The sequence below is a fragment of the Haliotis asinina genome, chromosome 1 (genome assembly GCF_037392515.1).
Source record: "Haliotis asinina isolate JCU_RB_2024 chromosome 1, JCU_Hal_asi_v2, whole genome shotgun sequence".
Classification (NCBI taxonomy): Eukaryota; Metazoa; Mollusca; class Gastropoda; order Lepetellida; family Haliotidae; genus Haliotis; species Haliotis asinina.
The window spans coordinates 4,609,741-4,633,747 of NC_090280.1; the positions used below are offsets into that span (position 1 = coordinate 4,609,741).

Genomic DNA, 24,007 nt, shown 5'->3' on the forward strand with positions numbered 1-24,007 from the left:
TTAGGTATACCCGTTAGAAACCCACCCAACCTCATCCCACCCGACCCCTACCTTATATGTATGCATTTTAAAACATCAACAGATGTTTGCGAAAAGACAAGATAAAGAGGACAGTTACAGATTTTTTATCGATTATGTATCAGGACGAATAAACCCTCAGATTCTTGCTGTCACCTTTCTTTCTTGATTCAGAACCCTAACGAGCTTATTTGGGGTGTGAACTGCAACGGAAATCAAACACACGCGTAGATCACACACGAGTGGTTACAACTGTTTTTACAATTTACGTCAATATTTTACCGCAACTAAAATTATTACAATTTCCATTAGTTTTATTACAATTTACTTCAAGTTAATTACATTTTGCTGCAAGTATTTGCGTTTTTTTACATTAAAGTTTACATCGTAACAGGCTCATTAAGCGTCCATGGTTTACACCAGATTTAAATACCGTAACAAAGATCTGGCCAACGTGATAGCAGAATACAGGAGGTTGATAAACCGTGACTGCACATGAGCACCGGCGGTGTTAGTCTTCAGTATTTAGGGTTTCTCAGAGAGCCTGTTTGACTGGATTTGCCCCTTCAGTCAAAATGACAAGCTAACAAGAAAGTTATCATGTTACACATATTATCAAAGGGACAAAGGCGAAGACAAAGATTAGGTTTATTTCGTTCAGTTTTCAATCCAAAACCATCACTAGCTAAATGAACTCACATAACCCGCATCACAATAGTCTCCGTCTTTGTTCAGCTGTTTCCAGTGAGTGAGTGAGTGAGTGAGTGAGTCAGTCAGTCAGTCAGTCAGTAAATATTTAACATCACATCGGCAATGCCACAGCCATGTCGTAACGAGAATAAGTTTAACGTTGCTAATTTTAAGATAGCCAAGAAGAATCTTTTGAAGTCTGTTCAATTGTGAGTATGAAGTGGCCGAAGATGGAACCATTGATTCTGGCTCATATCCGTCAAGGAAATGTTTATAACTAAGCAGGTTTTCTCCTGTTAGTAGTATGTAACCCTGTTCGATTGGCACACAGTGGCAGCTGATGAATCTACACCCAGTACTTACAGTGGACGTCGACTTGTACGCCATACTCTCCTGGTGGATGAATGCCATTATCTGCCGTACATCTGTAATGACCCCCAGTGGATCTAGTCACACGACTGATGGTGTAGATCGGACTGGGTCCGTTCTGCAGGGTGACATCTTCATGGTACCATGTGAAGGAGGTTGGTGCAGGGTTTGCTCCCTTGACTGAACAGTTGAGAGCCACATTGGACTCGCTGACCAGGAACGTAAACCCGGAACATGGCGTCACTGTGTGTATTTCAACTGTTGGGGGATCTGGAATAACATTTCAATCAATATGAATCAGAAAACAAAATGTGATATGTCTGAGCACACTGGGAAAGTAGTACAGGACGTGGCGTGTACAATAAACGTCGGAGGATCTTCACGTATGCGTCACATTAGATAAAATATCTCTATATTCCTGTAAGTTGTTTGAAAGTGCATTTTCACAAATGTATAGATAGTTTCAAAATTTCCTTTTTTCACACCTTCCGTGCAAAGTCCTCGTTGTGCGAGGACTCAGACCCCTTCTATTATACACAGCTATTATGCAATAAGGGCTGTTTGATCAAGGATGAACAAATATCTATACCAGTAACATATTTACATTTACCTGATGAATCTAAAGTGGTTACGGAACTATGAGACCTTGATATAGATTGGATTAATTGTGTTGGAAGAATGCAAGTTGCAGGGACTATTCTTTGTAAATGGTCAGGTTTAGTTGACTATGTACTAGTAACAACTACTAGTAACTGTTTACATTCTGTATCTCCCATTCAAAACCTGACTCTGATGATCTTCCAGTTTCTAGCATTTTACAAGTTAATTAAATGTAATCAAGACCAGTGCTGTAAGTATTGATAGCGGTGTGACGTTTGATGATGTGTGGAAGTACAAATGGGACGCAATATAAATGAGGATGCAGAGAAATCAGGAGGTTGAACTGTCTGAAGTATCGGGTACGATCCGGGATGAATTTCTTCAGTCAGTACATTCCAATGTCAGTGTGGGCAATGGATGCTAACGGGACCCCAGCAACACATGGGAAACTATCTTACAGACGACATTACCAGAAGAAAAGTTTTAAGCATGAATACCATGTGTGGTTTGATGACGGCGGTGAGGCGTCTGGGAGAAGGTTTTGATTTTGTTTTGATGCATTACTTAGATGAAACAAGTCATCAGATAAGCAGATGCCACCCGTCCTTTGTGTATAGAGAAGTGTGTAAATGCCAGGTGTTCAACAACGCTTTTGCAGATAAATGCATTTGTTGTAAAAGGAAACTATAAGGATGGGATTAAAATACAAGCACTACCGCAGAACGTTTGTGCGAAAAGGCATATCTCACCGAGAAAGTGGTATATTTTTGTTGAAAGATTCACCAAACTCACTCTATAACAGTAGTCAAGGGCTTGATAATAGTGTCAGAAAGTTTACCAGAGGTCGGAATCCGATCATGTTTTAATTGGGAAACTGCTTGACTAGTGATGGTTTACCGCCTGGTATTTAAACATGCTATCTATCTCCCTAAATGCCTATTCAAGAAGATTAATAATTTACATGTATTTGTCTTTTAATCTAAACATATTTGATAAAACGAAGCACACAGATTGTTTACAGCTTTCATAGATTTCAAACCCTGTCAATAATATGGTATTTTGTGGACAGTTGTGAATCATCTACGTGGGGAAATGTTTAGCAAGGTGTCAGCTTGTGTTAAAACAGAAAAGGTTTGAAAACTAATATATTCATATTACTTGGAGTATATACGGCTGTTTGCAACAATGTTACCGTACTTCTTTTCAGATCAATATACCTTTATGTCTTTTCACATCCATACATTTTTGCGTCTCTACACCTCTATTTTCACATCTGTGCATTTGTATATCTTTTCATCTATATGTTTTCTCATATATATGTCTATATATCTATGTATCTTTCCACATCTGGACATTCTTTAACGTCTGTATAGCTTTTACATCTGCATATCTGTATCTCTCTATATATGTTCACATCTATACATCTCTATATCTGTCCACATCTTTATGTTTTCAGATCTCTATATCTGATGACATGTTATAATACTGTTTGAAATAGTCATGTGTGCTTCAGTCACTGAATTTGTTAGATATCTGCCATAAACTTACTCAAATAAAACGTAAAGCAAGATAACCTTGTCCTCCCAGTAATCTCTGTTCAACAATCAGGGACAAATAATGGTTTCTAGGGAAGCCTTTGCTTTGAGAAAGATTGGATTAATCTAAACTATATAATATTACTTGATAAAAAGATACATAAGTGATCACAGAAAAGAACTAAACCAATGCCAATCATGTCTTCTAAATAATCCCTGTCCAACAAACAGTCAATCTGTACAATAACTGGGTTAATCAGGAAATGTACACCGTGCCTGAAAATTTAAGACAATGTACACAGTGACTGGGTGAATCAGACAATGTATACATTGACTAGTTACTTCAGTCACAGGCAAACTGTAGCGCAAATTGAGTTGCGCACCATAGAGAATATGATCAGTCGTCTTATACTAGTCGTCTATTAGTCGTGTATGCGAAGATGCGAGCAAAGGTTGGCAACGTACTACGCACTTCGGTTCGAAAAATATTTTTCATGTCACAGGTCAATGCTGAGTTGCACTATGAAACAAAAACCTACTCCTATACATACATTGGTTGATATATAAGTAAGGTATATACCCTTGGAATAATTTGGAGGCTAATTTGGAAATTACTGTTTGTGATGCACCGTTTGAAATCAGATTATTACGCCACCAAGATGAGAACCTGCTCCTGGATTGCCCCTTCTGATTAGGAGCGAGCTCGTCATTTGATAACTATGCTTGTTCTCATGTGCCTGTTTTATTCTGTAAGCCCAGTTATATATCATGTGTGCCCGACATATGTGTCTGAAAGGAGAGCCAGGTCTGCTAATACAGCGACAGACGACTGCAAGAGCGGAGACACGCTTCGAAAATGTCCACCTATGAATTTGTTGAGAATGCAGAAATGTTACCGTGCTCTCTGGTTCCACAGACATAACAATCTGGAAAATATGGAGATTTTAGTGATATTCTGTCAGAGGAAGAGGAAAAAAGTTAGCATGTGAAACTGTTGCCAGATGGATTTGAAAGCACAAACCCAAGGTGATTAGTTTGTTTTGTTTTCCTCTAATGTTTTCCTCGGTTTTTTATTTTACTGCTCGTACAAGCATTCGATGACACAGGCAATTAATTCCTCTACAGGTAAGCAAGGAGACGTGACAAGATTTATGACATCAGAGAAGGACATTCCCAGCGTAGCAGACACTGCGGGCAATAAATATTACATATTTAAAAATGTGCTCGATTTTTCCCCGTTCCATATACATTACATGGTAACGGATTTTAACAGATTTTAAATTAACTGGAACAAATTCTATATATCAGAATTTTTACCTGTAGCGATCACCGTCTACTCAAAGTCTTCATATTTGGTCTGCAAAATGTACGAATCTGCATACTGAACTGGTTCGTTAAAAATGTCAGGAATAGAATGCACATTGTTTATCTCATAAACCCAGCTGCGTGCAAAATACGAATCATTAGTCTGAACTAGGAAAACTACTGAATTTTCTGAATACAGTTCAGAAAATAACCTGAATTAAGGAATAGTTCGTTTTGTATTGAATGTAATGTATTGGGTAATGACTCATGATTCTTTTCGTATTTAAAGAAAATGACACGGGTTTTACATGTTTTCGGGACGTTGCGCTGATGCAATGACAGAAGAGGAAATGTCGGCCATGAGTAGCAAGTCTGTCCCCTCAAGAACACGCAGAGCAGTATGAAGTGGACTTGCTGGGTGTTCGAAGAATGGCGATTGTAAAATCAGGAGTGACGACTTCGGAGATTAGAGGTTGAGTGTTATATATGGACATGAACTGGAATGTTTGCATTGCGATGAGTTCAATTTCTGTATGACTCGATTCATTTGTGAAGGAAAGAGAGGATGGGAAAGAGTATCCGCCACAGGCATTTCGCCAGTTGGTGTTTTTAATTCAACTGTACTTGAATGACCTGATGAGGGACATCGATTTTCCGTCATACTCTATGTTTAAGAAGTGTTTAAACGCTCTGGATGATGCAGTGAAGAAAGGCACGAACACCGGTGAAGGGATTTACACCGGACAGGGTAGCTTTATAGGTGTGGAATAACAGGAACAGTTGTGGACCTTAGGATTACTTAGAGGAGAGACTCATCAAATACCTGTGGACACCGTGATATTATTTCTCATTGGTTTTAATTTTGCACGCCGTGGTGGTGAGGAGCCCAGACGTCTGATATTAGACCATCTGGAAAGTGGATACAAGGAACAGGGTGAATGTCATCACTACCGGGAGCAGGTCAGCATGAATAATCACGGTGGACTGAACAATGTCAAGGGCACTTAAAGTTAACACAGCCAATGAGGTACCGTCACCTTAGTGGTCGGTCGTTTCATTGTTTAGAAAATATATCTGTATTTGACCAGCTAATGCACCAGCAGCATTTTATCTGCGATCCCTTAATCGGCCCAAAGGAGATGTTTGATATTATGCTTCAGCAATTGGAAGGGATACACTAACCAAGACAGTGTCAAACGCGTTTGCAACGTAGCTGGATTTAAAGGTACACCTGGGTTTCAAAATTAACGAATGGATTTAGAAAGCTTGCTGTTCTTTTTTTCTTTTACTTTTGCTTGTTTTGTCATCTGAAAGCGATCCCCTTTGTAAATTTAAAAGATGAACGTTTCATTAGCTTCCGCCTCTTATAGTATCTGTGACAACAGTGAATGTCACGCTAAGAGTTTTCAACTTTAAATACTGTTTCATATTTAACTGTTGAAACTATTATAATAACCAGTCTCTTTTCTCTTTCAGTTCTTTCTCAAATCATTTACTTCGTTTGCTCCTCCAAGGTGTGACCCGTGACAATCCGGGGTAGAATGGGCCTTCAGCAACCCATGCTTGCCAAAACGACTATGCTTGTCGTAAGAAAGTGTACATGAACAACTACAGAACCACACGTCGTCCCCGAAGCGGCGCCATTGGTCAGTAAAAGCGAGTTACAGATAACAAGGAACTACTGAGCTCTGTCATACATAGACCAACACGAGAGTGTCCGGGATTGCAGACCACCCATAGAAGCCTAAATCACTTCAGTTGACGTTCAAGGTAAACCTCTCTGAACTCGTGTAATATGAGCAGAATACAATCCAAGCTAACATATAACCGAGGAGGTTATGACCAGCAGTTGACTGGGAGCATAGCAGAAATAGCATACCTTGGTGGCTATATAACTGTTTACAACACTGTTATTGTGTTTTGGTCAGATTACTGGTCAGCCCCACTGACCGCGGTCTAGAGGGACACAAGGGAAAGTGAGGTATCATGAACAACGATTAAGATCGTCATGGTCGATGTCAACCACGTGTCGATCTCCATGGTTTCCCTGCTTGACCATCAGGGTGTCGGTGTACAGAGCCACCCCACTTCAGCGTTAGGATTACCTTTTCTCATTAAGTTTTGATATATGCTGTTTCTAAAGTTGACTATCTTACGCTAAGTTACTTAGGATTAAAATTTAATTTTTGCCCTACCCGACTACTAAGGTTGACTGCCCTACGCTGCATTTCTTCGAGTCACCAGTGGTAATTCTGACACTTCGCCGATAATGTGGGAGGAATGGGATGGGAAATATACGAACGTAGGTTTCCGAAAAAAATGTATAAAATCACGTTAAGCATGAACGATACCTCTGTATTACAACACATCTCTAGTAGTCTAAACAGGTGTTTCAGTTCCTTTGCACTCGTCACAGCGCATCCCCTGTGCGCGTGAAGCATACAACCCACACGTTTCCCAAATTCAGTTTAATGAATACTGCAATGGAGAGGAGAAGACATTCTGAAGCACTAAGGAGGCAAATTGCCAGCATGCATGCAACAGGTATGTCCTTCAAAGCTATTGGACGACAACTGGGCTAGAGTCACTCAGTCATCAGCCTTATGGCCGAAAACATCAGATGACAGGAGATGTGAGAGATCGTTCACGGCATGGACAACCCAGGAAGACAACGCCCCGTGATGATCGCAGCCTGGCACGTCTGGTAAGGCGAGAACCTTTTGCCACAAGTTCGGTTCTCACCATCCAGAAAATAAAAATTGGGGGGGGGGGGGGGGGGGGGTGGGGGGGTGGGCTGCTGCTTAATTAAGTTCCAGGTGTATATATTTCTATCGTTGCTGATTCGAATCCGTACGTGGGTAAAATGTTTTAAGCAATGCTTTTCCTAAGGTTGACGTTCCGCTGCACAGTACTACCTGGCACTAAGTTAGCCTAAATCAAGATGAAAATTTAAGGTTTGTCTGGCTAATAAGGCGCACGGACCCTTTTAAACAGTTACAGCATGGCTACATTCTTGTTGACGTGGAAACTGGTAGGAGCGTTACTGGATGTATATGTTGAAACGTGTATATCAGACAATTACTGGGAGGGTTGAATTACGTCATCACATCACCAGTGGTAATTCTAAAATGTCGACGGTAAACCTCGAATCGCATTTTATTGCAAACGAAACCCCCCAATAAGAACAAATGGTCTTTTGGAATAAAACCAAGTCTAGAGATACGATTAAAAATGGATGTGCAAAAGAACGCTGCGGTTGTTGGAAATGTAAACAAAGATCAGTATTTTCTGAGGACCTTTAGAATACAGAACCACAACTAAGATGAAAAATAAACAAATTCAGATTATATATATTAGCGGTAGCTGTTGCGTTATACTTACATTGCACATCCAAGGTAACACGGTTGCTTGTCATTCCCCCTGCCTGACAGATCCAAACAGTGGAATCATTCCGAGAAACATTCCTGATGGCCAGTGAGTATGTACTTGTTTGTCCTTCTACAGCTGAACATAGGAATTCCTCTGTCCCCGATATTTGACCCCCGGTGCTCGCGTCTACTCTGCAGACAGTTCGAAATGACTGGTTATCATCCCGGCTGAATAGTATTAACCCCGCGACTCTGGCATTGACAACCGTGCAGGTAAAACTGACCTCAGTCCCCAAGACGGCATACTGTTCAGGGCTGGTCAATGTGACAGTTCCACCTGCAAATGTAAAGCAAATAATGTGTGTTATACATTAAAAACATGCGGATGCTTTAGGTTTGCTTGTCTTATATCATGTTTTAAAATGATGGGTCAAGTTGATGAAAGTACTATCTAGTAACTGGTTTCAGGATGATGACGTCATGCCTTGTATCATGTATGTACTCCAGAGCATGTGGTCTGTAGTGGTTGCCAGGTAACTAAACTAGCGTTGGCTGTTTACAGTGACTTAACAGGAACCCAGATACAGATGATAGGAAATGTTTCATTGTGTCACGCCACCGATGAGTGAGCCCATAACCACGCAGTCCTGTGAGAGAAGATTGTTAATCCCACAACTAACCAAATGAGCCCGTCCACACTGGTAGACATGTGCATATTTATTTAGTCATTGTTTAGATATTACGGAAATGAACGGAAAGAGTCAAACCGATCACGGATAATAACAAAGGTTACAGTACACTTGGTGTCTCGCGGGTTTTTTTTATCGTTTTACGATTCACACTCATTGTTGCTAGGAATACAATCAATTGTACCATGTAGCTGAAACTGAGTTCTGGCGGGTGACACCATTATCCACAGACATTATAAATAAATATACCAGTGCTGTCAAGTGTCCTCCGTCGTGATATTGCTCTGATATAGCCAAAAGCGGCGCACAACTATACTCACTCACCATTCACTCTGCTGATTTACCAGAACCGACAGAACAATCAATCTTTCTCTGTCTCTCTCTGTCTATCTATCTCTCTGTCTATCTATATATATCTCTCTATCTTTCTTTATCTATCCCTTTCTATCTATCTCCCTCCCCCCTTATAATCCATGAAGTCGCAGTAACTTCACACCGCACTCAGCAACAGTCTAGTTAAAAATATTTTATTGTAACTGAAATAACAAGAAGATAGCGTATTTTTTAATGTATTGTGTGAAAAACAAATTCTCATTGTACCAATTCAATCCGTCTCAGGATGTACAGACATAAACACCGAAAACAGAATAGTCAGGTCATGTTATTCTTGTGGAGTGAAAATGCTATTTCCGTCACTATATATTTATATATACTAAGATGTACATGTCAGATGTAACCCGGATACCACATTGAAGGAAAATGTTTCCATGTGTAAAACAGTCCATTATAATATAAGCAAGACACAATTTTCTTAGGAATATAATTAAATTTGATTTCAACAATGGAGACACCCTTATGACCGCTTAGAGAACAACTTGATGTATTTATTTGAAAATATTTATGCAATAATCACATCGTTCATTTCATCCTGTATTTGCATAGCGATTCTACAAGGATTCTAATAAACAGTATTCTGCATGCATAGCGATAATAACTATGATTTTCACAATTTTCATTTTTTATAATATCAATACTGTGACTGGGTTTCAAAATCCATCTATGCCCTAGTTTACGGAATGCTTGGGCGTGAAGGCCGTAATGCTTCTCGGTTCATTGAGCGTAGGGACAGACAATGTTATGGCAGAATGCACCTCACTCGGAGGCTGTCACAAATTGAAAGAAAGAACCAGGATCAACACAGACACTCGGGAACATCTATGTGGAGTTATGTATTTTCTTTTTTATCTTAATGCTTGGGCGGAAAGGCTTCTTTGTTTCATAAGTTGAGAGCAGATGTTTGCACGGGTGGCTGACGCTAACATATCCGGGTTCCCACATACATTTCCCCCTTTGCCGTGGCTCATTCAAAGTTGCTGTTGCCAAACAAGAAGACATGCTCGAGGAATTACCTGAACTGTATTTTAAGTTTTGATAATTTTCATAACAAAAGTGATTACAAAGTGTTTGTTCATTGAATATAATTCCTTAAAAATGATACTAGTGTAAAATGTTTTTTCGTGATAGTAATTTCAGTCAAGATATGTTTGATGAGGTGTACATATTGTTAACTTCCTTTGCTTATTAGGGTTTTTTGGTGAATATAATTATTAGGTTTTTGTAGATATTTTTGTACATCTTTGTTGTCTTCATCCTGTGCATATTTGTCAAATAAGGAAGCCCTAGGATGGGCAAATGATTCATTCATTGTTGGAGTACAGTCATATCTCACCTGTTTCTTCATATGAATGGGTTACTTGTCCCAACCCCTCTAAACGTCTAGACATGTTGAATATGTTCTCAATATTGGACATACAACATTGGATATTTCATGGAAATATGTGTGCTGACACAATGGATATATACTACCGACAGAAAATAAGGGAACCAAGAAATTGAATGTAGATGACTTTGACTGTAACAGGGTCCGTTATCGTGGCGTATCTACCAAACGCAACATCCAATGACAATGGATTTTCGCATAATGCATGCCCAGCACGTGCTACACGTGCATACAGAAGTTAACTCCTGTAAATGTACTGGAGAAGTCGAATCGCTAATGCAATAGAGATTGACACTTACTGACAGAAATGCCTCCGAGGCAGTATCTCGGTGGAGCAACAAAATGGAGAATTATGGGGATGATAGAGGTGAAGTTGCCCGGCAGATGGGTAAATCAAAAAGTGTAATTTCACGCCTGTGGGATAAGTACCGTCAAACGGGTGGGGTTGCAACGAGACCTGGGCGTGGTAGACCAAAATCAACGACACCACGACAGGATCGTCTCATTACGTTAATTGCTCTACGCGATAGGTTTAAATCGGCCCCTGCCATCAATAGAGAATTCTGGAAGACGCACTGGAAGACGCATTTCAACCTCAACCGTTAAAAACCGACTCTATCAAGCTCGTCTGAAAGCAAGACGGCCTTTTAAGGGTGTCACCCTTTCAGCTCACCATAAGCGCCAAAGATTGGCACGGGCTAGGCAGCATCAGGGACAGGCTATGCGCTGCTGGCGTTACACCATGTTCTCTGATGAGTCAAGGTTTTGCCTACGATTCACAGATGGCAGAAAACGTTGTTGGCGTCGGAGCGGGGAGCGATATGCCAGAGCAGCAATTCTTGACCATGATCGATATGGAGATTGTAGTGTCAGGGTTTGGGGTGGGATTACACATGACAGACGATCCGATTTGGTCATCATTAACGGAGCCATGACTGGTCAGCGATACGTTGACCAAATATTGCGTCCTGTTGTGGCTCTATTGGCTAGAGTTATCGGCCGAAATTTTGTATTCCAAGATGATAATGCCAGACCACATCGGGCCCGAATTGTCTCCGCTTATCTCCGACAAGCAGGTATCCAGACATTGGACTGGCCCTCTAAGTCCCCAGACCTGTCTCCAATTGAACATCTCTGGGACGTTCTTGGTCGAAGGGTGTACGCCAGGGACCCAGGACCCGCCAACCTGGCCCAGCTTGGTGCAGCTCTCCAAGAAGAATGGCGGGCAATACCACGGGCAACCATCCGGAAATTGATTAACAGTATGCCATCAAGGTGCCGTGAATGTGTTGCCCAACATGGTGGACACACCAGATATTGAACTTGACGCCTAAAATTGATTTAGTGGATATTTAAAGCAGTTTCAAATTCGCTATTATTTCATTAGTTCCCTTATTTCTTGTCGGTAGTATATATATATGTGTGGATCGATGTATTCATGAACATATGTGTGGGATTTCCTATGGATGCCAGGAGGTAAGTTGTTCTCCCTTACATGTTGTTTGCAGAAATGTGTGCAGGTAAAAGGTACATTATGTTCTTAAAAAACAGGCACATCAGGTGTTGACACAATAGATCTCAAAATACAATAGGGAGGAGTGACTCATCTTCTAAAAATAAACACACCAGTTGTCCCGGTGTTGATGACGTCATGAATCCAATATGGCGGATAAATTCCTATAGGGGCATGGTTACAATAAGAATGTCAGATACCTAATTTTACTCTCCAAGAATGTCACATACTTAATTATTCTCACCAAGAATTTTTAATCATAATAATACAAAAAATCTTAAATTACAATCTCCAAGAATGTAAGATACTTATTGATACTCACCAACAATGTCAAACATGCAATTATCTCCAAAGACGCCAGACGTGTACTTCTACTCATCAAGATTGCCAGATACGCCTATAAGCCACCAAGAATGCCAGACACGTCTATAAACCGCCAGGATTACAGGGTACGTCTATAAATCACCAGGATTGCCAGATACGTCTATTAAGCACCAGGATTGCCAGATACGTCTATAAAGCACCAGGATTGCCAGGTACGTCTATAAAGCACCAGGATTGCCAGATACGTCTATAAAGCACCAGGAGTGCCAGATATGTCTATAAACCACAAGGATTGCCAGATACGTCTGTAAACCACCAGGATTGCCAGATACGTCTATAAAGCACCAGGAGTGCCAGATACGTCTATAAAGCACTAGGATTGCCAGATACGTCTATAAAACGCCAAGATTGTCAGATACGTCTATAAAGCACCAGGAGTGCCAGATACGTCTATAAACCACCAGGAGTGCCAGATATGTCTATAAACCACCAGGAGTGCCAGATATATCCATAAACCACAGGGATTGCCAGATATGTCTATAAAGCACCAGGATTGCCAGAAACGTCTATAAAGCACAAGGATTGCCAGATACGTCTATAAAGCACAAGGATTGCCAGATATGTCTATAAAGCACCAGGATTGCCAGATACGTCTATAAAGCACTAGGATTGCCTGGTACGTCTATAAAGCACTAGGATTGCCAGATACGTCTATAAAGCACCAGGATTGCCAGATACGTCTATAAAGCACTAGGATTGCCTGGTACGTCTATAAACCACCAGGATTGCCAGATACGTCTATAAAGCACCACGATTGCCAGATATGTCTATAAAGCACCAGGATTGCCAGATACGTCTATAAAGCACCAGGATTGCCAGATACGTCTATAAAGCACCAGGATTGCCAGATACGTCTATAAAGCACAAGGATTGCCAGATATGTCTATAAAGCACAAGGATTGCCAGATATGTCTATAAAGCACCAGGATTGCCAGAAACGTCTATAAAGCACAAGGATTGCCAGAAACGTCTATAAAGCACCAGGATTGCCAGATACGTCTATAAAGCACCAGGATTGCCAGGTACGTCTATAAAGCACCAGGAGTGCCAGAAACGTCTATAAAGCACCAGGAGTGCCAGATATGTCTATAAAGCACCAGGATTGCCAGATATGTCTATAAAGCACCAGGATTGCCAGAAACGTCTATAAAGCACTAGGATTGCCAGATACGTCTATAAACAGATGTACTCACAAAGAATTGTATGCAGATGTACTCACAGGGAATGGTATACAGATGTACTCATGGAGAATGATATACAGATATACTCACATAGAATGGTATACAGATGTACTCACAGGGAATGGCATACAGATGTACTCACAGGGAATGGCATACAGATGTACTCACATAGAATGGTATACAGATATACTCACAGAAAATGGCAAAGAGATATACTCACATAGAATGGTATACAGATATACTCACAGAAAATGGCAAAGAGATATACTCACATAGAATGGTATACAGATATACTCACAGAAAATGGCAAAGAGATATACTCACATAGAATGGTATACAGATATACTCACAGAGAATGGCAAACAGATATACTCACATAGAATGGCAGGAGCAGGCAACAGGAGACATAGGAGATGTATCAACAGTCCCATGTCTTCCTCGACGCAGGGCGAAGCCTTCCAGTGGGAGTCACTAACGGACGTTCACTGCAACTTTCATACACTTCCTGGTTCTAAGCAATAAACACTGCTCCGGATGTAGCCCATGCAAGTATCATAGTGATCTTTCAAAACTGAAGCCAGATTATGTCAACTCTGCCAAACGCTTTCGTTTTATTATGTTTGTTTTCACAATATTCTTTCTTTTACTCAGAAAGTACACGCTTTCCCTTTCTTTGGACAACATCCCCTTGTGCATTTGTCACAAATATGTCAGTAAACTTTGAACTAGCCAGTTGCATCTGAAGAAAACACATAAGATTTTCTTTAGATATATTCTGCGTGAGTTTCAATCTTTGTCTACGACACAATTAAAAAATATGTTACATGCAGATAATTCAAGACTCATCCAAACCCATACCCTATATGTGGCCCACCTGAATGCTTGCACACAAAGTCAGCTACCCACCCACTCAGCCACCCTGCCATGACGTTCAAGGTCATGTACTTTGTGTACTTCTGTGCCAGATGTAAACACACGAGAAAAGTGGCAAGTGTAATGTATGTTCGTAAAACGGCTGGGCCTTAATCCATAAAGTACTAGAATTTGTACTTCAGTAAGAAAGTGTAATCACTCATATACATGCATTATTTCTGCTCACGGTCTGAAAGAAATTATTGTGTACTCAGAGTTCACACTACTTACACTTAGTCTCTGAAATGAACACAGAAAACACGATTCTTGCAACATATTCATTAAAAAGAACAAAGAGGAATCATAAGACGCTTTCTTTTCAAAGAGAAATTGTGGCAATCTAGACTTGCCACATATTCTAGACTTGCACGGGGTGTCCTGTGTTATTGTTTCAGATTCTGTGTGAATACTATATCAGTGTACATATACATCTAGCTTCCCTCTTATTGCCTGCTCGGTGGTCGTATTTTTAAACCGGGATGAGATTTGTCTCACTCTGTGTCATCGTATCATTTTCACATACTAGAGTAAACCCAAACCCAAGCTTCTTTTTAAGGAGTGAGTGAGTGAGATTAGTTTTACGCCGCTTTCAGCAATATTCCAGCCATGTCAAAGAGAAGGGAACCAGACACGGGCTTCACACATTGTACGCATGTAAGGAATCGAACCCCGGTCTTCGGCGTGACGAGCGAATGCTCTAACCACAAACTTACCCTCCGCCCCTCCTTTTAACGAAACACTGAAAGGTCCACATGATTACTGTTAAAATGGAATAATCAAAACGAAAGAAAAGTAAGCACAAATTAATAGTACACTGTACACAATCACTGATATCCTTACTGTCACCACAGGTGACATTTACAGTTAGTTCAGATGTTTTTAGTTAGGAGTTTAGGGGTACTTCTCTTGCAGGTAGATGTAGAAACTCTTTGCCACTTACACTGTGTGTTATATTTATCAAAGCACCTCAGTTATTATGCGCGATCTGTTTGGTTTGTCGTATTTTGGACATAACAAGCATAGAGGGGAGGACGAGTCAGAATGGAGGTTACGGAAAGGCGCGAGTGATGACGAATGCTATCCCACCCCGGGATGCATATGACAATTTGACCCTTATTTATTTTGCAAGGTTTGTAGTCGCATAGTAATATTTGGGGGTGAAAAACATTTGGCAAACACTGATCTGTGGCTACTTGATTTAAAGCCAACTGATACTAGTGGTTGAGTATGGTTTTACGCCGCTTTCAGCAATATTCCATCAAAATCATACCCGTGACATGAGGAATGGGTTTTACACATTTTACGCAGTTGGGGAATCGAACCCGGGCAACGGCGAGGGCTTTAACTAACAGACTACCCCACGCCTCACGGGAGGTAAGGGTTTCTGCCCTAGCTAGGGGTCGCGTTGTAACGGGTTTTGCCGTATATCCGTATTCTAGTGATTGTTATGTTAACACATGTGGTTCACTGGTTGTGCAATCATGGGCACCGAGAACAGGCCGTACACACCAACTCGTGTTCAAAGTGTAGCTTATCGAATTTTCCCAAGACATCGAACCCAGTCTTACTGATAGAGTGATAGTTTACTAACTGGGGCCCCTCTGCCTACTTTTGTTGACATGAAAGCGGGACGTAAGACCGCTAAAAGAGGTGTATAACGTAAACAAATATTTCGCTGTTACTGTATGACTTCGTTTTGAAAGCACCATATATTTGTAGATGTGGCTGAATTACTTCGGACTCCCCTCCCACACCAAGCTAACCATCGATCGGTGATTCATATTCATATGTGGTACCCCTCAGAAGTTTAGACTCACTGGTGCAGCCACTTACTTCAGTCATTTGTTCTAAATTAGATTTTGCAAAATATTCTATACTGCGTAAAGGTACTGTTTACACACGAACTTCATAGTGTATTGTAAAACAAGTTCGTAACGTTGAAAAGATTAATTTATCTATGTTGTTATCTTACTTCACACATAAATGCTGTTTTTTTTATTGGTTGAGATACACATCATATAGTGCTGACTGATTTAAGTGAGTCTAAACATTTGATGTGTATTTTATAAATCCCGCGTTAACCGACAGTCATATGGAGGTCAACAGTACGTTCATCTGTTGCTGTCTTCAAGTGTAGCTCCATTAGGTAAGTGCAATGTCAAGGCGGCTTTAATATCTGCATGGGCCGTGGGATATACCAGTCGGCTTATCAGGATCTGAAGGTCACTACTCTACTCACTCAATACATTCTCCTGTAATAAAGGTTAACTGTCGTTGGTCAGTATGATAAATCTTCTCCAGCACCCCGGTCACAATGTCTGCTTATAAACCGTCTGACCATATCAGTATAAATGGTTGGATTTTCTTTAGATACATCAGACCTTGACACCGACAGCTGGTGATATTGTTTAGTTTCCCCGATTGATCATAAACCATGCTCTTTCAATATGCAGCCTTTATATTAAACTTGCTTTTGCCTGTCGTGTGTATATGTAATATGTGAAAGCAAAATAAAATGTCAGGTATATAACATCACACAGAGTTGTCTGTCAGTCAAACCATATTTGAAACATCTGTTTGTTTTGCTTGAGAGTATAAAAACAGCACAACCATTTTTACGCTAATACAAAACGTGCAGCTCATTGTGACGCATGGAAACGGGCTTAGAGGCCTGATAAAGGTGAATGTAATTAGGTTCGAACAGTTCAAACATATATAGTACATTCAGAGACCATACTATATACTCCCTGGTATATTTAACTTTGGTACATTTGGTTGGTGTTCATATCGGACTGTTGTTTCATATCAGACTGTTGTTATGCAATTACATCGCATAGGTGTTTGCTTTTTGGGGCAAGTATAGTTTTTTTCTTATCTAAACGACACTAGTCTCTCCAGAGACCATATATTGTCTGCTCTCTCCATACTTCTTATACTACTAGCCAAAATACCTCCTCGACTCTTGAAAGTTTTTAATTTGAATAATATGCATCTTGGTCATTAAACACCATCGTAGAAATAATATATTCAATTTAACATTTTGTGTAGTACGTGCCGTGGGGTGGGGCAGAACGTTAACGTTTGAAATTTTCATTATACTTTCTGTACATCGACGTTTCATTTCTTGTTTAGGTCAAAGCATATTATGCCTTTAGAAAAAGGTAAAAGTTATCTGATAAATCCATAAATACATCGTGAAGTGAATTTGGTACATGTATTACATTCAATGCTATATTCAACCTCAATAGGACCTCAGCGTCCCAGAAATGACTCTTCAGTTTTGAAGTTACAAAACAGGATGAACTAACAAAATGGCAGAGAGCTTCCAGGAGTTCTGTGGAGATTCCGTTATTTTTGTAAGTATAACTTAGAGCGAGACTGTCATTTCTTAAGCATTTGTGGAAAATAAGTCAACTGACCCACCAAACACAACACAAAATTATCCCAAGAACGCTATGTTAATTTTAGCAAATTCGAGGCGCACTCAGGCGCGTCACCCGATTTCAGTTTGTTTACAACCGTAGTTGGCCTCACAGCTGATCAGTGATGTGACGGGTGGTAGTACACGTCGTGGGACGTCATATCTATGTAGCTTATGATTTATCATTCACAGTTTCTCTTCAAAGTGAAGTGTTTCTTTCTTTCAGACGAAACTTTCATTCACTCACTGTTCATATAAACGATATGTAACTTGGAATGGTTATCAAGATCCTCGATGTATAGAGGTCGTTTTTCAGTTCCATGCTTGAAGCAGTTGTCACAAGACAATATGAAATGGAATGCATACAGTTCTTCGCCCACTGAAGATCCCCTTTTGACAAAATACCATTTTATTGTATGGTAAATATCCCTCAGCGTAAATCATAGATAAGTCCCTAGTTATATAACATCATCGGTCAGCATGGGTCTAGCACGGCGATGCCATTATCAGTAGTTATCTATCACGTTATACAAGAAATTGTATTGTAACAAATAACCCAAAACCTGGCTTGATGTGGGACACAAACCTAAATACACAACTCCAAGCTTAGGTGTAGTGAATGCTAAGTGTTTGTGAGATGCGGTGCACTTGTACTTGGACAGAGATACTGACTCGCATGCAAAGGGAAGTAACTATCCCCACCTGGTTACAGGATATCCGCTAAACATAGAGAGCACCTAACAGTTTATTGCCATTGTAAAAAGTATTGAGGTAAATAGAGGTCTGTGCTTTAGTACCAACTTGCTTGAGCCATGAAGTAACTGATGATATTAGCTCTGACTGATCGTACTTGGACATGATGAGAATAAACTGTTGACTACTGTCATGGACTAGTGTTTCTCGAGACGGAGAAAGTTTCCAATCTCTAACATCACTGGAGAAAAAAAGTACATAATGATTTTCTGTTTCTTACATAACATCCCTCGCTAAGCCAACAGAGGCATATGTTAAATCACTTCAGTTTACTGTTCCGTGCTGTTGAACTATGACTTAATCATTCACAGTTTGTTTAATTGGCAGTCCTAAATGTTTCCCTATCTTGCTGTTAATGCATGTGCAAGTGTTGATTGCTTAGCAGAAAGTTCATTTTCCGTAATTTGAAGAAAAATGTCTTTAACTGCACAACTAAAATTTGTAGACAGTTTTTGGCACTCATTCTATAATAATATACATCAAAAAGTGTTTCATACCATATATTGCATAAACCAAGCTTTACCTATCTTAACCAACAGTTGTTTGGGAGATTGTTATCAGATAAGTCCTGGTTTTTCCTTAAAGAAAAATGAAACCTTAGGAAAAAATGGGCAATGTACACAGTTGTATGAAACAGACCTTAATATGACCCGAGTCACAGAGATTTTCATGCATTGCATGGGAAGGGGTCATCTCATTAGGTAGTTGATCACTGTACAAGAATACTGAATGCCATACGCACAAATGTATTTTCAGGAGATGATAGTCTGAGTGCTTGGTGAACTGTAAAAGAGCGTTATACTGCTGACAATGTATGTTATAGATAAATGTGGCGGTGTCGAAATGTATTGCTCTGCTCAGTTTTAAATTGCATGTATTTCCATTGTTTTGTGTTGTGCTGATATATATTAAATTTACTTGTAGATTAATGACAGGAAAAGAACTGATGTGTTCACATATCATAGTGTGCTGGTCAAACTACATTATGGTGACGACTTCAGATGTAGTGTTGACTTGGAGTGCTAGGTGTCATCATCAGAACTTGTGTCATCAGCTGAATCATGCAGATGTAGTGTTGACTTGGTGTGCTAGGTGTCATCATCAGTACTTGTGTCATCAGCTGAATCATGCAGATGTAGTGTTGACTTGGTGTGCTAGGTGTCATCATCAGTACTTGTGTCATCAGCTGAATCATGCAGATGTAGTGTTGACTTGGTGTGCTAGGTGTCATCATCAGTACTTGTGTCATCAGCTGAATCATGCAGATGTAGTGTTGACTTGGAGTGCTAGGTGTCATCATCAGTACTTGTGTCATCAGCTGAATCATGCAGATGTAGTGTTGACTTGGTGTGCTAGGTGTCATCATGAGTACTTGTGTCATCAGCTGAATCATGCAGATGTAGTGTTGACTTGGTGTGCTAGGTGTCATCATCAGTACTTGTGTCATCAGCTGAATCATGCAGATGTAGTGTTGACTTGGAGTGCTAGGTGTCATCATCAGTACTTGTGTCATCAGCTGAATCATGCAGATGTAGTGTTGACTTGGTGTGCTAGGTGTCATCATCAGTACTTGTGTCATCAGCTGAATCATCCAGATGTAGTGTTGACTTGGAGTGCTAGGTGTCATCATGAGTACTTGTGTCATCAGCTGAATCATGCAGATGTAGTGTTGACTTGGAGTGCTAGGTGTCATCATGAGTATTTGTGTCATCAGCTGAATCATGCAGATGTAGTGTTGACTTGGAGTGCTAGGTGTCATCATCAGTACTTGTGTCATCAGCTGAATCATGCAGATGTAGTGTTGACTTGGAGTGCTAGGTGTCATCATCAGTACTTGTGTCATCAGCTGAATCATGCAGATGTAGTGTTGACTTGGAGTGCTAGGTGTCATCATGAGTACTTGTGTCATCAGCTGAATCATGCAGATGTAGTGTTGACTTGGAGTGCTAGGTGTCATCATCAGTACTTGTGTCATCAGCTGAATCATGCAGATGTAGTGTTGACTTGGAGTGCTAGGTGTCATCATCAGTACTTGTGTCATCAGCTGAATCATGCAGATGTAGTGTTGACTTGGAGTGCTAGGTGTCATCATGAGTACTTGTGTTATCAGCTGAATCATGCAGATGTAGTGTTGACTTGGAGTGCTAGGTGTCATCATCAGTACTTGTGTCATCAGCTGAATCATGCAGATGTAGTGTTGACTTGGAGTGCTAGGTGTCATCATCAGTACTTGTGTCATCAGCTGAATCATGCAGATGTAGTGTTGACTTGGTGTGCTAGGTGTCATCATCAGTACTTGTGTCATCAGCTGAATCATGCACATGGATGATGATGGGGGCAATTTTGTTGTAATGAACACTGTCTGATCTCCGATAGTCCCCTTCGATTTACAGCACATGACTTTCAGCCTTTTTGCCACACTTCCGGGATAATTCTAACAAAGGAGGCATAGACCAGGTCCTTGACATCAGATAGTTTGCACGCCGTGTTGTTTCTGGATATCAACCCTTTGCAAATAGCCCAGATGAGCTCAATGGGGTTCAGCTCACAGTGCCTGACAGGTGAACGGAGGACAAAGTGACCATGTCCAAAGGCCATGTCATTGGTGACATACTGGACTGTTTTTTTGTTTTGCTTTATCTTCTGTAACAACTGCACCTTGTTTTCCAATTGTTTGTGAGGCACATTACAAGAAGTAAGATATTCCTGCATATGTGCTTTAGGTTACTCATGGTGGGAGTAATGGTACCAGGAACCCATATGTTATAGTAACTGGCGTTATCCACAATAATGACGCAGGGTTTCTCTAGCCAAGGCAACAGTTGGTGTTCAAACCAGTCCAAGAATGCCTCACCATGCCATTTCATGGTGGTAATCCCCATCTGTGCGCTTGTCAGAGGAGCCTGCGTGAGGGATGACCAGAGGCTTGCCGTTTCCTGATGGCAGTATTGGCGTGTCTGCGTTATGTGACGGTGGCCACATACGATCAGTTGAGTGGTTTTTGTTTCGTCAAGAAAACGCACTGAAAACCATGGTTTCGATATTGCTCGATGGACATTAGATACAATGCCCACATGGACATAATGGAATATTTTTCTCTGAAGACATGTCTATCATCCCTGCCTTTTGTATATTTGAACCCCATTCTACTAGTGCAATGGCTAAGGTTGGACGTGACACATTTAAGGTTTTATTTCCTCTTGTAGTTTGGCACAGGTTGGTGGTATTTTCTGTAGATACAACTTCAGGACAGCTCATTGAATAACACTTTTATCAAAACTGTCCAGCTTGTGTTTCCTACCTGGCTTATTATTTGTTATTGGTTTTGAGACAATCCCCACTGTAAATTTCTTTGCAACCCCATATACCTGGTTATATGACAAGCCCAGTGCACAGCTTGCCCTATAGTACACCCTGTCAAAGCTAACAAATGGTTTCCCTCTGTCTCTTTCAATGACGTTACGAACAAGCTTCTCTGAGTTGCTGTCCATGTTGCTGTATACACCTGTATACCGGATGCACAGGATTATTGTGTTATATAGAGCCTACACATCTCACACACAAAATAAGTGATATACTACACATCTTCAAGGCCCAAATAATGCAGGCTGATATCAGGTTATGATTTGAAATATTAATCTATCCTACTGTTCAGTTCTGACCTGGGTGCAAGGCTAATTGCATAATTAATAGTGTTGTTTGGTACATAAAAATCACATGTTGTACACGTGTAATAAACCCTAAAATGAATTTCATTGGTCAGTTATCCGACCATGACCCCATTGGAATGTAGAACTACTTATTTCATTCATAACTTTTTACTGCAAATTTACTACGAATGTTCAGTCTCGCTACTATGAGAAGAAACGAATGAAATGCTATCAAATACAAAATGTTACAACCAAACAATTTTTCACCCGTGTCAGAAAAATCCATATTTCCGGGAAATATAGATTTTTCTGACACTCGTTTTGTAAGAACAATATGACACACTCGTTTGTGTATATTAATCTCTAAAATTTTGAATAGGAGCTGCCGTCTCAACTGCACATTATCAGTAATATCACCTACTCTAAAGAATTTATGTAAACCTAAACATAGCTGCTTGATAGGTATGTAATCTGGTTCCTGGCTCAGTGTGTGCTGTGACAAGCTCCTTCCTGGTCCTGTTAAACCTGCATTAAAATAAGTTTTTTTTATGTGACTGAGAACTTTTAACTAGCACATATTTTGAACCGACACACTGCACTCAGCAATGCAAATGATAGTTGAATTTAATCTCTTGAACTTTAGTGGCTTTTTTAACTCCATAACCGGAAGGACTCAATGATAGGATTGTAGGCTGAAATGTCCCTCTGGCCTTCTGTTCTTACACTGAGCAATGACATGACTGTAATGTCTGTCCCTGGAGAGTGGTGACATGTCTGAAATGTCTGTCCCTGGATATTGGTGACATGTCTGTCCCTGGAGATTGGTGACATGACTGAAATGTCTGTCCCTGGAGAGTGAGTGAGTGAGTGAGTTTGGTTTTACGCCGCTTTTGGCAATATTCCAGCGATATCACGGCGGGGGACACCAGAAAATGGGCCTCACACATTGTACCCATATGGGGAATCGAACCCGGGTCTTCGGCATGACGAGCGAATGCTTTAACCACTAGGCTACCCCACCGCCCCCCCCTGGAGTGTGGTGACATGTCTGAAATGTCTGTCCCTGGAGAGTGGTGGTGGTGATATGTCTGTCCCAGGAGAGTGATGGTGATGACATGACTGATATGTCTGTCCCTGGAGAGTGGTGACATGTCTGTAATGTGGTGACATGACTGTCCCTGGAGAGTGATGGTGATGACATGACTGATATGTCTGTCCCTGGAGAGTGGTGACATGTCTGTAATGTGGTGACATGAATGTCCCTGGAGAGTGATGGTGGTGACATGTCTGTAATGTCTGTCCCTGGAGATTGGTGACATGTCTGTCCCTGGAGATTGGTGACATAACTGTAATGTCTGTCCCTGGAGATTGGTGACATGTCTGTCCTTGGAGAGTGGTGATATGACTGAAATGTCTGTCCCTGGAGGGTGGTGACATGACTGAAATGTCTGTCCCTGGAGATTGGTGACATGTCTGAAATGTCTGTCCTTGGAGATTGGGGATATGACTGAAATGTCTGTCCCTGGAGAGTGGTGACATGACTGAAATGTCTGTCCCTGGAGATTGGGGATATGACTGAAATGTCTGTCCCTGGAGATTGGTGACATGTCTGTCCCTGGAGATTGGTGATATGACTGAAATGTCTGTTCCTGGAGAGTGGTGACATGTCTGTAATGTGGTGACATGAATGTCCCTGGAGAGTGATGGTGGTGACATGACTGATATGTCTGTCCCTGGAGAGTGGTGACATGTCTGTAATGTCTGTCCCTGGAGATTGGTGACATGTCTGTTCCTGGAGAGTGGTGACATGACTGAAATGTCTGTCCCTGTAAAGTGGTG

At 40.8% G+C, this 24,007-nt stretch overlaps 2 protein-coding genes across 2 annotated transcripts in view; one reads left to right on the forward strand and one right to left on the reverse strand.

The window, feature by feature from the left end:
- The window catches only part of LOC137278701 (protein turtle-like), a 40,169-nt gene extending 26,265 nt beyond the window's left edge, over positions 1-13,904 (reverse strand). Inside the window, exons 1-3 of the mRNA XM_067811246.1 lie at positions 13,809-13,904; positions 7,899-8,222; positions 1,072-1,347 (exon numbers count right to left, since the gene is read on the reverse strand). Coding sequence (XP_067667347.1) covers positions 1,072-1,347; positions 7,899-8,222; positions 13,809-13,863 — 655 coding nt within the window. The 5' untranslated portion in view covers positions 13,864-13,904. The remainder of the gene's footprint in view (positions 1-1,071; positions 1,348-7,898; positions 8,223-13,808) is intronic.
- Positions 13,905-17,634: 3,730 nt separating this feature from the next.
- The window catches only part of LOC137286507 (multidrug resistance-associated protein 1-like), a 103,969-nt gene continuing 97,596 nt past the window's right edge, over positions 17,635-24,007 (forward strand). Inside the window, exon 1 of the mRNA XM_067818425.1 lies at positions 17,635-17,700. Within this exon, the coding sequence (XP_067674526.1) occupies positions 17,656-17,700 (45 nt within the window). The 5' untranslated portion in view covers positions 17,635-17,655. The remainder of the gene's footprint in view (positions 17,701-24,007) is intronic.